Here is a 17,439-nt window from a genome sequence, read left to right on the forward strand (position 1 = left end):
ACTCTCAATTTACACAATAGATGCGTTCCAAGAGGCATTGCGTACTTCAAAATTGGCGTAAAACAAACTTGTAATTCTCATAAGAAACAATAGGTAATAGGGGGGATGCGGGATGTGGTCCAAATCATCTATAAGCAAACAGATCGCATAAATTTCATTATAATATTTTTTCGGTCGCGTATTAACAAAAACGTGTAAATTAAACATGCATTAATCAAGTTACCTGTATTTTTCTCTTTTTCTTATATAAACTTACATAATATTTTCTTTTTGTTTGCTTTTTACCGTGAGAGAAAAGACAAGGGTTAAATTATTGAAACGGGTTAGGTTAATTTTGTTACAGCAAATGTTTGGGATAGCAATAACTTTTCTTATTTTTACTTTCACTTCTTTGCTCTGATCTCTTTGACTTCTTATCTAACTAACGAACAAACACAAAAAACAACTCACATTTCTCGATGATGTTTGTGATGGTGACTGCAAAGAAAATGAGAGTTAGTTAGAGAATATTGTAACACACACACACACACACACACACACACACACACACACACACACACACACACACTCACAATCGAGAGGGTCGGGTTTGAGTCCCTGCTTTTGACAAACCACTGGTAATGGGACCTGATGGGGTATCAGGATGGATTTTAAGAGAATGCAGGAGCAACTGGCAGAAAAAGTTTGTGAAGTAATTGATGCCTCATTAAGGGAAGGTGTAGTGCCCCAAGACTGGAAAAGAGCTAACATTGTCCCAATCTATAAATCAGGTAACAAGAGAGACCCATTGAACTATAGACCAGTGTCACTTACGCTAAGAGGCAAATGGGCAAACCTCTTAATGTGTAGAGATGTGTCGAGAGGGCCTAAAATGGCCACGAGGCAAATCACCTCTAGCAGTAAATAAGTGTGGGCAAGCCTCTTAATGTGGGTGTAACTGGAGGGGTTGTGGCCTCGCTCTCCCGGTGTGTGGAGTGTGTTGTGGTCTCAGTCCTACCCGAAGATCGGTCTATGAGCTCTGAGCTTGCTCCATAATGGGGAAGACTGGCTGGGTGACCAGCAGGCGACCGTGGTGAATTACACACACACACACACACACACACACACACACACACACACACACACACACACACACACACACACAAGAAAGGAAATAAATGAAAGAGATAGATGATAATACCACAATTTTTCTTTATAGTAATATCACACACACACACACACACACACACACACACACACACACACACATAGAAAAAAAAGGAAAACATGCAAGTTAGAAAAGAAAACACTATAATTTTTTTTGTAATAGCAGCACACACACACACACACACACACACACACACACACACACACACACACACACACACACACATACGTACACAGGTTAAGTTGCAGCACATAGGCGTAATAAGACCACACCACCACGATGACAATGAACAGCACTGGCAGCCACTTCGCAGCACGCAGGCACAGCGAACACGGGGTGCCCAGGCCGCAGAACCGAGGCGCCATGGTGGTGGTGGTGGTGGTGGTGGTGGTGACGGTGGTGAAGGTGGTGGTGGCTGGTTGTCGGCACAGCTCTGGGGGTGGTGGTGTCAGTATCAGGTTAAGTTAGGTTAGGTTTAATTTGGTTAAGTTAGGCTGGGTTGAATTAACTTGAATTAGGTTAAGTTACATTACATTGGTTGGGTTGGGTTGGGTTGTAGGTTAGGTTAGGTTAGGTTAGGGAAGGTAAGGTTAGGTTAAGTTAGGTTAAGGGTAAAGTAAGACAAGATAAGATCAGGTTAGGTTAGGTTAGGTTAAGTAAGATTAAGTTAGGTTAGGTTAAGTTAGGTAAGGTTAGGTTAGGTTAGGTAAGGCTAGGTTAGGTCCCTTTCTTAGCCAGCCTTGCTATGTCCCTTGTACCACTTAAAGACAACAACAAAAAAAAAACTTTCAAAAACAAAATCTACCAAACAAACCTACAATAACATTCCTTGGATGAAAAATAAAAAAAATAAAAAAAACATGAAAAAGAAAAAAAAATAAATAAAACACTTTCCTTAGATAATGAATGAAAAAAAAAAATGAAAATCAATCAATCAAACAAAAAGACACTCAGACAGATGGACACTCCTTATGCTACTTAACACTTCAACACTTACATGATGGAGTGTCCTTAGGTGTGGCAGCTGTGGTGGTGGTGGTGGTGGTGGCAGCAGTGGTGGTGGTGGTGGTGGTGGTGATGGGGGAGGGAAGTGGAGGAGGGTGGGGCTCGGTTGTCTCATAGTCCCTCCGCTGGGCTTCACTGGGACTGTGGCCACCTGAGAGAGAGAGAGAGAGAGAGAGAGAGAGAGAGAGAGAGAGAGAGAGAGAGAGAGAGAGAGAGAGAATTTTGTTACTTTAATTATTGTTATCAGTAAGAAATTAATGTTTTTCTAATTACTTAGTTAAAATTTTTGTTACTACTACTACTGCTACTACAACAACAACTACTACCACCACTACTACTACTACTACTACAACAACCTAACTCCTACTACTACTACTATTACCACTATTATTATTACTAACCTAACTACTACTACTACTCTGAGAAATTTCCTTATAATACTTTTGTCACATCCAGAATAAGAAAAACACAAATAAATAAATAAATAAATAAATAAACAGGAAAATGAAGGAAAGAAGATACTGAGAGAGAGAAAGAAGGAGAAAGAATAGGAAGAATAAAGAATCAAGGAGGAAGATGAAAGAGGGAAAGTTGTGAGGAAGAGAAGGAGGAGGAGGAGGAGGACGACGAAAGAGAGAGTGAAGAGGAAGGAGAGGAAGAGTGAAGAAAGAGAGAGAGAGAGAGAGAGAGAGAGAGAGAGAGAGAGAGAGAGAGAGAGAGAGAGAGAGAGAGAGAATAATACAAGGGAAGACGAAGAGGAAGAAGAAAATAAGACGAAAAACAAAAGCAACAAAAATAATAAACAAACAAAAAAAACAAGGACAAGACGAGGAAGAAGACAACCACAAGAGAGAGAGAGAGAGAGAGAGAGAGAGAGAGAGAGAGAGAGAGAGAGAGAGAGAGAGAGACCCATTCACAATCACACGACCTTGACTAACACACCATTTCACCACAATTCACCACATTTCTCACCACCACAGTTCACCACACCACCCCCCCGGCCCCTCCTCCCCCTCCCATCCCTGTTATTACCTTTAAGTGCAGGAAATTTGGCCCCGGCAACAGAAATAATCTCTTTCCTGACAAGAATTAAGAAAACAAATCTATATATAAACGCCACAAGGATGAGTCAATTTAGGATCCAGTTCTCTTTCCCTCACTACTACTTATTTTGTGGGATTCGATCACTTGTATTTTTAGTATTTTGCTTTCAATTCCTCCTACCGCCGGTTTTTTTAATATATGATTTTATTTTGAGTATTTTTTGTTGTTAATACATATCAGGTATTTCATTTTAGTTATTATTTATATCCTTTTGTCTGTTTGAGAGTATAAGAGGTTTGACAAGAATAGATTCCGTCTCATTGTTGTGTTTATAGAATCCGATCCTTTATTGTTTAGTTTCCACAATGCGCATTCTTATTACCGCCAGCTTTATGATAATCTTTTCTATCTTCCATTAAATTTAGAAATATATACCTGCTTTTTTTATCTCAGTTCATTAAATATACCATCTGTTTAAGAGTATAAGGGAAATGATGTCTTTTTAATGTTACTCTGAGTGTTCTGGTTCACTTCCTCTATAATTCACGGGGAAATGTTCTTATCTCTCCTTTATCTTCATTGATAGTTCAAGTGTCACGAAAACGCGCGAAAATGTCAAAATGATAACTAAGACCTTGTGTTCTCTCTCTCTCTCTCTCTCTCTCTCTCTCTCTCTCTCTCTCTCTCTCTGTGTGTGTGTGTGTGTGTGTGTGTGTGTTATTTCAGGAAAGGAGGAGGAGGAGGAGGAGGAGGAGGAGGAGGAGAAGGAGAAGGAGAAGAAGAAGAAGAAGAAGAAGAAGAAGAAGAAGAAGAGGATGATGATGATGATGATAATGAAGAAAAAACAAACAAGTATAGGTAGAGAGAAATATAGGAAGAGGAAGAGAAAGAAGAAAAGTAAGGAAGAAAGGGAATGACAAAAAGAAGAAAAAATCAAGTAAATAATAAGATATACATTGACGTGAAGAATGTGTGTGTGTGTGTGTGTGTGTGTGTGTGTGTGTGTGTGTGTGTGTGTGTGTGTGTGTGTGTGTGTGTGTGTGTGGCCTAGAAAACAAGCGTGACTTTCTAATGTCAACACTTTATTCGTTTGTGTTGACATGTATGCTTTTGGTAAGTTGATTGGCGATGACTAGGCTGTTGTATGACGTGTGTGTGTGTGTGTGTGTGTGTGTGTGTGTGTGTGTGTGTGTGTGTGTAGATGATGATGATAAAGATATAGAATACGGAAAAAAAAAAGAAATGAAAACACGAAAAAAAACATAACAAAAAGCAATAATGACAAACACAGTAATGAATAATAATAATAATAATAATAATAATAATAATAATAATAATAATAATAATAATAATAATAATAATAACCAAGAAGAAGGAGGAGGAGGAGACGAAGAAACTGAATAAATAAATAAATAAATAAACAAATAAATAAAGGAATATATTCGAGACGTGCATGATTTGCATAGTTTACGAGAGAGAGAGAGAGAGAGAGAGAGAGAGAGAGAGAGAGAGAGAGAGAGAGAGAGAGAGAGAGAGAGAGACGATTCTGGAAACAATCGATAGGAAGAACAGTGCAGGGAAAGTGATGAAAAAATTTAAAAGAAAAGAAAACAAATATAAAACCAAAATATTTCGTCTCACCGTGATTATTTTTTCACAACTTTTTGCAAGAAGGAAAAAAAAAAAAATGGCGGAAATTCAGTACAAGAATTCATTATCCCCAAAAAACTTAAACGTACAGGAGATACTTTACATTTCACAATATAAAAAAAGAAGCGAATTAAAACCTAACATGGCAACTCATCTATCGCATTTGAAATATAAGTTATTGTGCAATGGAAGGGTTTATAAATATACATCTTGTTAAACTGTTTTGTAAAGTTAACCTTTCTTTCATGATTGCTCTTCGCGTGATGACGTGAGACGGAAGAGGGGGTGTGGTGAGGCAGGGTGAGGCAGAGTGAGGCAGGGGTGAAGGGTGTAGCAAGATATTCCTTATAATTGTTTATATTGTTCACATTTGCCTTCATAATTGCCCTTTAACATAATGAGGAGATAAGGTACAGGGATAGCGGTGAGGCATGGCAAGGTACAGAGAAGGGAGGGCCAGGATAAGACAGGGGTGATCTGAGGCAGGGAGGTGGTAAGGGGTGGCGCTGGGGTGAGGCATGGTAAGGTACAGACAAGGGAGGACCAGAGGGCGAGACAGGAGTGAGGCAGGGAGGTGGTAAGGGGTGGCACTGGGGTGAGGCAAGATGGCAGTACAGAGATTGCAACACAAGCCAAGAAGTGTCATGCAGCGAAGCTTGTGGTGACTGCAACCTGTGTGGAGGCTGACGTGATCCTGCTTCCATTACCACAGCTGTCTCCCTCAATACCCGCCACTGGAGTCTTTACTGTTCCCTGTGTCCCTTCTACAACGCGGCCACGCCAGGGACAGGAAGCATTACTAGTACGTCAATAACAATAAATGGGGATACAGTGGCTCTATCTGTTGCTGTTTTTATCCGAGGGTTTATGTGGCCCTGCTTCCATTACCACAGCTGCTTCCATCAATACCCGCCACTGGATCCCCTTCGCTGTTCGTCGTGTCCCTTCCACCACGCCAAGGGCAGGAAGCTCACTAGTACATCAATAACAAGGAAAAATAGAACTTAACCAAGGAATAATTGAAGTTAAAGTGACCCAATCTGTCGTTTCCATCTGGAGGTTTACCACGGCAAGCAGGAAGCAAGTACTAGTATGTCTATAGAAGGAAGAATTAAGGTTATAGTAGCAGTTTCTATTCGGAAGTTTGAAAAGCGTGTGCCTGTGATAATACATCGAGTTTCAATGATTTTACATCTTAGAAAGCAAGATAAGGCGAAAAAGTTAAAGTTCCTGACGTTTTGTTGTCTAAATTTGGCCAAACGTAAATCTGCACGTCTGAAAAAACAGTAAGTTATATTTTTCAAACCTCAAAACGCTGAAACAAAAAAAAAAAAAAAAAAAAAATCACTCGGTTTCATTGCCACTACCACGGTGAAAAGCAACTCAAGTACGTCTATAACAAGGAAAAAGTGAGGTTACAGTAGCTTCATCTGTTGAGATTTTTATTCGCAGGTTTGAAAAGCGTGTGCCTGCGATAATATAGTGAGTTCTAATAATTTTACACTTTAGAAAGGAAGATAAGGCGAAAAATTAAAGTTCCTGAGGTTTTGTTGTCGAAATTTGGCCAAACGTAAATCTGTACGTCTGAAAAACAGGAAGTTCTATTTTACAAACCTCAAAATGCGGAAACAGCAGGAAATAAACCACTCTTGAGGTTTAACTGACTAGAAAACTGGCTAAACATATATCCACAAACTCAAAAAATATAGCAGAATGAGATATAAACACCAAATCAAACGTTTCTTTATTTGAGAACCTGTGAGAGAAAACAAAACATCAAAATATCAAAAAGACAAACACATAAGTAACACGTTTGAAAGTCACACAACTCAAGAAGTCAAATTAGCCAGGAAGGGAAACGCATGGAGAACTACGTACACCAGTGATAGTGTTGCAATATCTCACGCCTTTCTCTTACGTGTTATAAAAACAAAACACGGTATAATATATTCTGCGTTTCGTCTCCTCTTTCTCCTTCCCATGTTTCCACAGCGAGGAAATGCCACACTCAGCTCATTAACCGCCACTGCAGCACGCCATTACCTCCGCTATTACTGAGTGAAGCTTGAATGTACAAGTTAGAAGCAATGTTTTAGCCTCGTTCTTGCAGTTACTGATGATATTCTGTTTTGAATTAGTAACGATAGAGAAGAATACTTAATCACGGGTGTCTTTCAACATGTTATAGTACTTTGCTTTCTTGATTCAGTGATATAATAGTGTTTACGAGTTTTTTTCCCTTTACAGAATGCGGGTTATGGCGGTGAAGGTGATGTTATAATGCAAAAAAGTCTTTATTTTGAATCATACATGTTACAGTGCATTTCCTTGAGATCCAGTGATAAAATGAGGTTGTTTTGTGACTCACCAGGATGCGGGGTGTGGCAGTACTAGTGGTGGTGGTGGCCTGCATGGTGAGTGACTGCAGCGCTTCATCCATCAAGACAACTCGCCAGGAAGCAACATCCAAAACCAGCTATGGCGCAAAACTTTACACACACACCAACGATGAATACAAGAACTCATTACAGGGCTCAGAAAATGTGGAGGCTGGTAAAGAGAATGAAATAACAGAGGAACAGCCGCCACAGTCCGATGAAACACAAAATTCTGCTGCTCTGTTCGGCATGGGCAGTTCAACCACCACGGAGAGTCCACACAAATGCACGGCGAAATATCCTGAAGGAGGAGCCATGTACCCAATATATGACAGTTCTTTTCTCAATCTCTTCGGCATTACAACCCCCGGAAATAATATCGACACCATTGACGAATATAAGAACACAAACGTGAAAATAACCGAGAAAACTGACCAACTCAAAACAGACACGGGAAGAAAATGCATTGGAGGAAATATACAATGCAAGATAGACGACACAGAGAAGAAAGGCGGGGATAAGATGAAAATAGTTGTGAATAATATGGGTAGTAATAACACATCAATAGCCATCACTCAACTTCTACAACGTGTGAAGGAGCTGAGTAAAGAGTGTAACAAGACTCATCCATCTTGTAGACTGTGCCAATCGTGTTTTGAGAGCAAACTGAAAAATGACCCAGCACTGTAAGTTATTCATTTATTTGCTATTTTTACGTGTAGTTGTAACAGAAAGATACGTAAAATAAGGGACTGTAGTGAAATTTAATTGTTTTCTGTGACATAAGAAGCAAGTGGTTAATAATGATATGAATAATGTTTGGTACAAGGTTTAATAGAAAATGAGTTGACATGTAGATGGTGTCATAATATCTCTCTCTCTCTCTCTCTCTCTCTCTCTCTCTCTCTCTCTCTCTCTCTCTCTCTCTCTCAAATTTCTACGTACGAATAAGATAAATATTTAAGACACATGTATATTGGTACATGGTAAAATTGAAATTGAAATAGTTATGAAATAGTTTTGTTATATTAGAAGTAACAATAGTAGAAATAGTAGTGTATGATATAACTAATCTCTCTCTCTCTCTCTCTCTCTCTCTCTCTCTCTCTCTCTCTCTCTCAGGGAGAAGGTTCTACAATTACTGAAGGATGTTTGTGAGAAGACCTGCTGCCGTCCATCCATTCCAGACCAACCCGTTCCAGTATCCCCCCTTGTCTTCCCTCCCATTCCAAACCAACTTCCTCAGCCCATTCCAGAACCCATTCCAGGACAGGAAATCGAACCAAACATTCCTGAACAACCCGTTCCAGTATCCCCGCTCATCTTCCCCTCCATTCCAAAACAAGTTCCCCAGCCCAATCCAGAACCCATTCCAGGTCAGGAAATCGAACCAAACATTCCTGGACAAGCCGTTCCAAGTCAGCCCCTTCCAGCTGGTGTTTATCCAGCTATTGTCTTCCTCCCCATCATTCCAACTCAAACCCCCGAGAACCCCTCTCCAAGCCAGGTTAACGTTTCCATTCCAGAGAACACCTACCTACCACCAAACCCCATTCCAGATCTTATTCCAAATATTGATAGTTTAGAACCCACTTCAAATCTCAACCGACCGTACATTCCAGATATTCCAAACCCTGCACTGCCGTCACCCATTCAAGAAGTCAGTTACCCACAGCCCCTCACTCCAAGCTCTGCCAACCAATTACCCATTCCTGATCCAGAGAACTTATTCCCGATTCCAGAAGTTAGCTACCCACAGCCTCTCACTTCAAGCTCTACCAACCCATTACCCATTCCTGATCCAGAGAACCTATTCCCAGTTCCAGATGTCAGTTACCCACAGCCCCTCACTCCAAGCTCTGCCAACCAATTACCCATTCCTGATCTAGAGAACTTATTCCCAATTCCAGAAGTCAGCTACCCACAGCCTCTCACTTCAAGCTCTACCAACCCATTACCCATTCCTGATCCAGAGAACCTATTCCCAGTTCCAGATGTCAGTTACCCACAGCCCCTCACTTCAAGCTCTACCAACCAATTACCCATTCCTAATCCAGAGAACGTATGCCCAATTCCAGAAAGCTTCAACAAAGAACCCTTTCCAGACCAGACTATCTCTCACATCATTCCAGATCAGGCTTTCTCTCAGACCAATCAAGAACCTTCATTCCAACCCATTTCAGGCCAGACACCGTCATTCCAATACATTCCAGACAAACAAAATTCCCAGGATATTCTAGAACCTGCATTCCAATACATTCCAGGCCAGCATGATTCCCAGTCCACTTCATTCCAAAATATTCCAGGTCAAAGTTCCCAGTCCACTTCATTCCAGTACATTCCAGGCCAAAGTTCCCAGTCCACTACATTCCAGTACATTCCAGGCCAAAAAGATTCCCAGTCCACTTCATTCCAGTATATTCCAGGCCAAAGTTCCCAGTCCACTTCATTCCAGTACATTCCAGGCCAAAAAGATTCCCAGTCCACTTCATTCCAGTACATTCCAGGCCAAAAAGATTCCCAGTCCACTTCATTCCAGTACATTCCAGGTCAAAGTTCCCAGTCCACTTCATTCCAAAATGTTCAAGGCCAACAAAATTCCAATTCCCAGTCCACTTCATTCCAGTACATTCCAAGCCAGACAGATTCCCAGTCCACTTCATTCCAATACATTCCAGGCAAGACAGATTCCCAGTCCACTTCATTCCAATACATTCCAGGCCAGACAGATTCCCAGTCCACTTCATTCCAATACATTCCAGGCCAAAAATATTCCCAGTCCAGTTTATTCCAGTACATTCCAGGCCGAAAAGATTCCCAGTCCACTTCATTCCAAAATATTAAAAGCCAACAAGATTCCAAGTCCAGTTCATTCCAGTATATTCCAGGTCAAAATTCCCAGTCCACTTCATTCCAAAATGTTCAAGGCCAACAAGATTCCAAGTCCACTTCATTTCAGTACATTCCAGGCCAACAAGATTCCAGTTCCCAGTCCACTTCATTCCAATACATTCCAGGCCAGACAGATTCCCAGTCCACTTCATTCCAATATATTCCAGGCCAAAGTTCCCAATCCACTTCATTCCAGTACATTCCAGGCCAGACAGATTCCCAGTCCACATCATTCCAATACATTCCAGGCCAGACAGATTCCCAGTCCACTTCATTCCAATACATTCCAGGCAAGACAGATTCCCAGTCCACTTCATTCCAGTACATTCCAGGTCAAAGTTCCCAGTCCACTTCATTCCTAAATGTTCAAGGCCAACAAGATTCCAAGTCCACTTCATTCCAAAGCATTCCAGGCCAGTCAGATTCCCAGTCCACTTCATTCCAGTACATTCCAGGCCAACAAGATTCCAGTTTACAGTCCACTTCATTCCAATACATTCCAGGTCAACAAGATTCCCAGTTCACTTCATCCCAAAATGTTCAAGGCCAACAAGATTCCAAGTCCACTTCATTCCAAAATAATCCAGGTCAACAAAATTCTCACTCCACTTCATTCCAGTACATTCCAGGCCAACAAAACTCCCAGTCCAGTCAAAAACTTTCATTCCAAGACATTCCATTTCAAACAGAGTCATTCCAGTACATTCCAGGCCAACAAAATTCCCAGTCCATTCCAGAACAAACTGAGGATATACTAGCATTACCACCTAACCCAACCTTCTCTAACCAGCCCATTCCAGAACCAGCATTCCAATACATTCCAATCAAGGAAATATCACAATTCCCACCTAACCTAACTTCCTCCTACCAACCAATTCCTGTCCTCTTCTCTGGTGTGTTGAGTCAATGTGGTAAAATTGTAATAGAAGGCAACAAACCGTCCTTTAGCATTAGAGAGGTGAGTGTGTGTGTGTGTGTGTGTGTGTGTGTGTGTGTGTGTGTGTGTGTGTGTGTGTGTGTGTGTGTGTGTGTGTGTGAGGGTTTTAATTGAAGTTATTGAGGTTTTCATGGTAGGTTTTATGGTTCTAAGGGATGTTATTGGCGCTTTTCAAGGGTGTTTTTATGGTTCTGGGGTTTTCAAGGGTGTTTTGATGGTTTTGTGGTTTTCAGGAGTGTATTTATAGTTGCAGTGAAAGCTATTGGGGTTTTCAAGAGTATTTTTATGCTTTTAGAGTTTGCAAGGGTGTTTTTATAGTTGTAGTGAAAGTTTTTGGGTTTTTCAAGAGTGTTTTTATGCTTCTGGAGTTTACAAGGGTGTTTTTATAGTTGTAATGAAAGTTATTGAGGTTTTCAAGAGTTTTTACGGTTCTGGAGTTTTCAATTTCTTTTTTTTTTATGGTTCTTGTGAAAGTTATTGTGGTTTTCGAGGGTTTTCATGGCTCTAGAGACAATTTATCAGGTTACTGAGATTTTCAAGGCTATTTTCATAGTTTTATATCATTAACAGGAAAAACTCATGGTAAGAGAACATAGCAATTAATAACAACACATCACATTCTCAAGTACAGACTGGTACCTCAGTGAGACTTTTCTTTTTTTGTGCAGAAGCTGGAAAAGTTCCCTTCGTTTGTTAAAATTTTCAAGAAGTATCGCATGGAGTTGCTCTGTGGTGGCACCCTCATCCACCCCTCACTGGTGCTGACTGCCGCCCACTGCATCACCTCCACAGCCAGGCTCAGGGTGCATCTCGGCGGGTGGGATGTCACGGGGGTCCTAGCACAGGAGAGAGATGTGGCAGCCATAGCAATCCACCACCAATACGACAGGGAAACACTGAAGCATGACATCGCATTACTACACCTCAACCGCCCTGCTGTCCTGACCCCCAGTGTAGGGCCTCTGTGTTTGGGGCCAGTCGTCAGGGCTACTAAGTGTCTCTCCGTTAGCCTAGACAACTTAGAAACCATGGAAACACCGGTGTGGAAGAAAGAACGATGCTGGAGTAAGCTTATCAACATACACGTGAACGGCCAGGTTCTCTACCACTCTTCCTTCCTCTGCACCAATAGCCTGTTAGCCTCCACCAGCAACACCCCCCCCAGTGCCATCACACCCTCAAATAAGAGCAGTGGGTCCCCATTGCTGTGTCAGGACCCCAGGGACGGCACCTACTGGCAGGCCGGTGTCATGGCGTTTGATATTCCCTCACGCAACACCGCTGTCTTTGTTAGTGTCATGAAGCAGCAAGAGTGGATTCTCAACACAGCCCAGCATCTCCTCACTCCACAATCTTGGTAGTGTGTTGTGCTGGGGTGTTGGGGAGAGTTTGGCATCACACTTTGACATCCTATTGTGTTAGTATAGAACCATCAAAACAATCTTGGTGGTGTGATGTGCTGGGGTGTTGGGGAGGGTTTGGCATCACATTTTGGCATCTTAGTGTGTTAGTATAGAGCCATCAACACAATCTTGGTGGTGTGTTGTGCTGAGGTGTTGGAAAGAGTTTGGCATAACAGCTTAGCATCTTAATGTGCTAGTAAAGAACCATCAACACAATCTTGGTGGTGTGATGTGCTGGGGTATTGGGGAAGGTTTGGCATCATAGCTCGGCATCTTCCTGTCTTACTAAACAACCACCAACACAGCTTAACATCTTAGTAAGTTGTATTGGTGTAGGAAAAGGATCATCAACAAAGCTTGGAATCTTAGTGTGTTGTTCTGGTGTGTTAGTAATATTGGCAGTACATCTTAGCATCTTAGTGTTTTAGTAAGGTAGAGAATCATCAAAACAACTTAGAGTATGGTTAAACAAATAGTGTGTAATGATGCGTTTTGCCTGCATTTTAGTGATTTGGCGCAAAAAGAGCCGAAAACAACTAAACACGTTTTTCCTACTTATATTTTAATTTCTCTATATTGGCTTGTTTTCATCAATTTTATCGTTTTAAAGCATAACAATGTAAAATGACTTGAATATACAAAATTTTCAATCAAGATAGTTTTTTTATTTTCATAAAACCTTAAAAACACATAAGCAAGACGTTTTAACAAATATATTGTTTTGCCTGCATTTCTGAGTTTTGGTGCATAAAATGTTGGAAAACAACAAAATAACCCATTTTGAACATTTCATTTCTTTAAACATAGAGTGTGTAATCATGCGTTTTGCCATCATTTCTGTTTATTGGCGCCAAAAAAAAAAAAAAAAAACTAAAATAACACGTTTTTCTTAGTTTTACATTGGTTTCTCTACAGTGGCTTGTTTTCATCAATTTTATCGTTTTGAAGAATAATGTAAAATGACAATATATAAAATTTCAATCGACATAGTTTTTTTTGTTCTTTTCATAAAACAACTTAAAAACGCATAAAAAGAAGTTTTTAAAAAATACAGTGTTTTGGCTGCATTTCTGAGTTTCGGTGCATAAAATGCTGGAAAAAATAAAAATAACCCATTTTTTACATATTTTAGTTCATTACACAAATACTGTGTAATCATACGTTTTGCATGCATTTCAGTGTTTTGGCACAAAAAGAACTGAAAACCATTAAAATAAAAAGTTTTTCCTACTTTTAATTTGTTTTCTCTATATTGGCTTGTATTCATTAATTTAAAAATAACTTGAATGCACAAAATTTTCAATCAAGATAGATTTTTTTCATAAAAGCTTGTCATCTCTGTGGTCTTTGAAAATAATATCTTTATCATCACTATATTTAAAAGACTCTAATTTCAGTCACACGGGTTTCTAAGTGGTAGTTTGAAGATTCAAGAGACAGATTAACATGATTTCTCCATTATCAACAGCGAAAACACTCTTAATAACCATGCTTGTCGTTTCTGGAGCCTTTGAAAATAGTGGCCACATCATCTCTATATTCAAAAGGCTCTAGTTTCAGTCACACGGGATTCTAAGAGTAGTTTGATGGTTCAAGAGACAGATTAACATGATTTCTACATCATCAATAGCAAAAACACTCTTAATAACCATGTTCATTATCTCTGTGGCCTTTTTAAATAATTGAAATAATGGCCGCATCACCTCTATTTTCAAAAGGCTCTAGTTTGAGTCATACGGGTTGTTAAGGGTAGTTTAATGGTTCTAGTGACAGATTAATATGATTTCTACATTATCAACAGTGAGAATACTCTTAATAACCAAGCTTGTCATCTCTGTGGTCTTTGAAAATAATATCTACATCATCTCTATATTTAAAAGGCTCTAATTTCAGTCACACGGGTTTCTAAGGGTAGTTTGAAGGTTCAAGAGACAGATTAACATGATTTCTCCGTTATCAACAGCGAAAACACTCTTAATAACCATGCTTGTCGTTTCTGGGCCTTTGAAAATAGTGGCCACATCATCTCTATATTTAAAAGGCTCTAGTTTCAGTCACACGGGTTTCTAAGGGTAGTTTGATGGTTCAAGAGACAGATTAACATGATTTCTACATTATCAACAGCAAAACACTCTTAATAACCATGCTCGTTATCTCTGTGGCCTTTGAAATAATTGAAATAATGGCCACATCACCTCTATTTTAAAAGGCTCTAGTTTCAGTCACACGGGTTGTTAAGGGTAGTTTAATGGTTCTAGTGACAGATTAACATGATTTCTACGTTATCAACAGCAAAACACTCTTAATAACCAAGCTAGTTATCTTTGTGGCCTTTGAAATAATGGCCACATCACCTCTATTTTAAAAGGCTCTAATTTCAGTCAAACGGGTTTCTAATGGTAGTTTGAAGGTTCAAAGACAGATTAACATGATTTCTACGTTATCAACAGCAAAACACTCTTAATAACCAAGCTCGTTATCTCTGTGGCCTTTGAAAATAGTGGCCACATAACCTCTATATTTAAAAGGCTCTAGTTTCAGTTACACGGGTTTCTAAGGGTAGTTTGAAGGTTCAAGAGAGATTAACATGATTTCTCCGTTATCAACAGCGAAAACACTCTTAATAACCATGCTTGTCGTTTTTGGAGCCTTTGAAAATAGTGGCCACATAACCACTATTTTAAAAGGCTCTAGTTTCAGTCACACGGGTTGTTAAGGGTAGTTTGATGGTTCTAGTGACAGATTAACATGATTTCTACATTATCAACAGTGAAAACACTCTTAATAACCAAGCTTGTCATCTCTGTGGCCTTTGAAAATAATATCTACATCATCTCTATATTTAAAAGGCTCTAGTTTCAGTCACACGGGTTTCTAAGGGTAGTTTGAAGGTTCAAGAGACAGATTAACATGATTTCTCCGTTATCAACAGCGAAAACACTCTTAATAACCATGCTTGTCGTTTCTGGAGCCTTTGAAAATAGTGGCCACATCATCTCTATATTTAAAAGGCTCTAGTTTCAGTCACACGGGTTTCTAAGGGTAGTTTGATGGTTCAAGAGACAGATTAACATGATTTCTACATTATCAACAGCAAAACACTCTTAATAACCATGCTCGTTATCTCTGTGGCCTTTGAAATAATTGAAATAATGGCCACATCACCTCTATTTTAAAAGGCTCTAGTTTCAGTCACACGGGTTGTTAAGGGTAGTTTAATGGTTCAAGTGACAGATTAACATGATTTCTACGTTATCAACAGCAAAACACTCTTAATAACCAAGCTTGTTATCTTTGTGGCCTTTGAAATAATGGCCACATCACCTCTATTTTAAAAGGCTCTAGTTTCAGTCAAACGGGTTTCTAATGGTAGTTTGAAGGTTCAAAAGACAGATTAACATGATTTCTACGTTATCAACAGCAAAACACTCTTAATAACCAAGCTCGTTATCTCTGTGGCCTTTGAAAATAGTGGCCACATAACCTCTATATTTAAAAGGCTCTAGTTTCAGTTACACGGGTTTCTAAGGGTAGTTTGAAGGTTCAAGAGAGATTAACATGATTTCTCCGTTATCAACAGCGAAAACACTCTTAATAACCATGCTTGTCGTTTTTGGCCTTTGAAAATAGTGGCCACATAACCACTATTTTTAAAAGGCTCTAGTTTCAGTCACACGGGTTGTTAAGGGTAGTTTAATGGTTCTAGTGACAGATTAATATGATTTCTACATTATCAACAGTGAAAACACTCTTAATAACCAAGCTTGTCATCTCTGTGGCCTTTGAAAATAATATCATCATCACTATATTTAAAAGGCTCTAGTTTCAGTCACACGGGTTTCTAAGGGTAGTTTGAAGGTTCAAGAGACAGATTAACATGATTTCTCCGTTATCAACAGCGAAAACACTCTTAATAACCATGCTTGTCGTTTCTGGAGCCTTTGAAAATAGTGGCCACATCATCTCTATATTTAAAAGGCTCTAGTTTCAGTCACACGGGTTTCTAAGGGTAGTTTGATGGTTCAAGAGACAGATTAACATGATTTCTCCGTTATCAACAGCGAAAACACTCTTAATAACCATGCTTGTCGTTTCTGGAGCCTTTGAAAATAGTGGCCACATCATCTCTATATTTAAAAGGCTCTAGTTTCAGTCACACGGGTTTCTAAGGGTAGTTTGATGGTTCAAGAGACAGATTAACATGATTTCTACATTATCAACAGCAAAACACTCTTAATAACCATGCTCGTTATCTCTGTGGCCTTTTGAAATAATTGAAATAATGGCCACATCACCTCTATTTTAAAAGGCTCTAGTTTCAGTCACACGGGTTGTTAAGGGTAGTTTAATGGTTCTAGTGACAGATTAACATGATTTCTACGTTATCAACAGCAAAACACTCTTAATAACCAAGCTAGTTATCTTTGTGGCCTTTTGAAATAATGGCCACATCACCTCTATTTTGAAAAGGCTCTAATTTCAGTCAAACGAGTTTCTAATGGTAGTTTGAAGGTTCAAAAGACAGATTAACATGATTTCTACGTTATCAACAGCAAAACACTCTTAATAACCAAGCTCGTTATCTCTGTGGCCTTTGAAAATAGTGGCCACATAACCTCTATATTTAAAAGGCTCTAGTTTCAGTTACACGGGTTTCTAAGGATAGTTTGAAGGTTCAAGAGAGAGAGTAACATGATTTCTCCGTTATCAACAGCGAAAACACTCTTAATAACCATGCTTGTCGTTTTTGAGCCTTTGAAAATAGTGGCCACATAACCACTATTTTTAAAAGGCTCTAGTTTCAGTCACACGGGTTGTTAAGGGTAGTTTGATGGTTCTAGTGACAGATTAATATGATTTCTACATTATCAACAGTGAAAATACTCTTAATAACCAAGCTTGTCATCTCTGTGGCCTTTGAAAATAATATCATCATCACTATATTTAAAAGGCTCTAATTTCAGTCACACGGGTTTCTAAGGG

The 17,439-nt window shown here is 39.5% G+C and overlaps 2 protein-coding genes across 11 annotated transcripts in view; one reads left to right on the forward strand and one right to left on the reverse strand.

Annotated features, from left to right (window-relative positions):
- Positions 1-3,295, reverse strand: part of LOC123508382 (palmitoyltransferase ZDHHC20-B-like) — a 32,343-nt gene extending 29,048 nt beyond the window's left edge. For 2 of the 3 annotated variants that reach the window (XM_045262201.1, XM_045262128.1), the window contains exons 1-4: positions 3,185-3,294; positions 2,145-2,303; positions 1,380-1,580; positions 451-477 (exon numbers count right to left, since the gene is read on the reverse strand). In XM_045262201.1, coding sequence (XP_045118136.1) covers positions 451-477; positions 1,380-1,512 — 160 coding nt within the window. In that variant the 5' untranslated portion in view covers positions 1,513-1,580; positions 2,145-2,303; positions 3,185-3,294. Of the gene's footprint in view, positions 1-450; positions 478-1,379; positions 1,581-2,144; positions 2,304-3,184 lie in introns of all 3 variants that reach the window. The other variant, XM_045262257.1, reaches the window with a different exon arrangement.
- A 2,154-nt stretch (positions 3,296-5,449) lies between these two features.
- LOC123508632 (mucin-12-like) lies at positions 5,450-13,110 on the forward strand. 8 transcript variants are annotated; one of them, XM_045262980.1, is made up of 5 exons: positions 6,847-6,923; positions 7,218-7,910; positions 8,347-9,986; positions 10,242-11,074; positions 11,722-13,110. In XM_045262980.1, the coding sequence occupies exons 1-5, from the start codon at positions 6,916-6,918 to the stop codon at positions 12,412-12,414; spliced, it is 3,867 nt and encodes a 1,288-aa protein (XP_045118915.1). In that variant the 5' UTR covers positions 6,847-6,915; the 3' UTR covers positions 12,415-13,110. The 8 variants fall into 8 exon arrangements, with proteins under 8 accessions (XP_045118589.1, XP_045118915.1, XP_045118754.1 ...); XM_045262819.1 differs by having other exon boundaries at positions 8,347-9,860; positions 9,903-11,074; XM_045262899.1 differs by having other exon boundaries at positions 6,848-6,923; positions 8,347-9,773; positions 9,987-11,074.
- Positions 13,111-17,439: the final 4,329 nt, after the last annotated feature.

This window comes from Portunus trituberculatus, chromosome 1, assembly GCF_017591435.1.
Source record: "Portunus trituberculatus isolate SZX2019 chromosome 1, ASM1759143v1, whole genome shotgun sequence".
Taxonomy (NCBI): Eukaryota; Metazoa; Arthropoda; class Malacostraca; order Decapoda; family Portunidae; genus Portunus; species Portunus trituberculatus.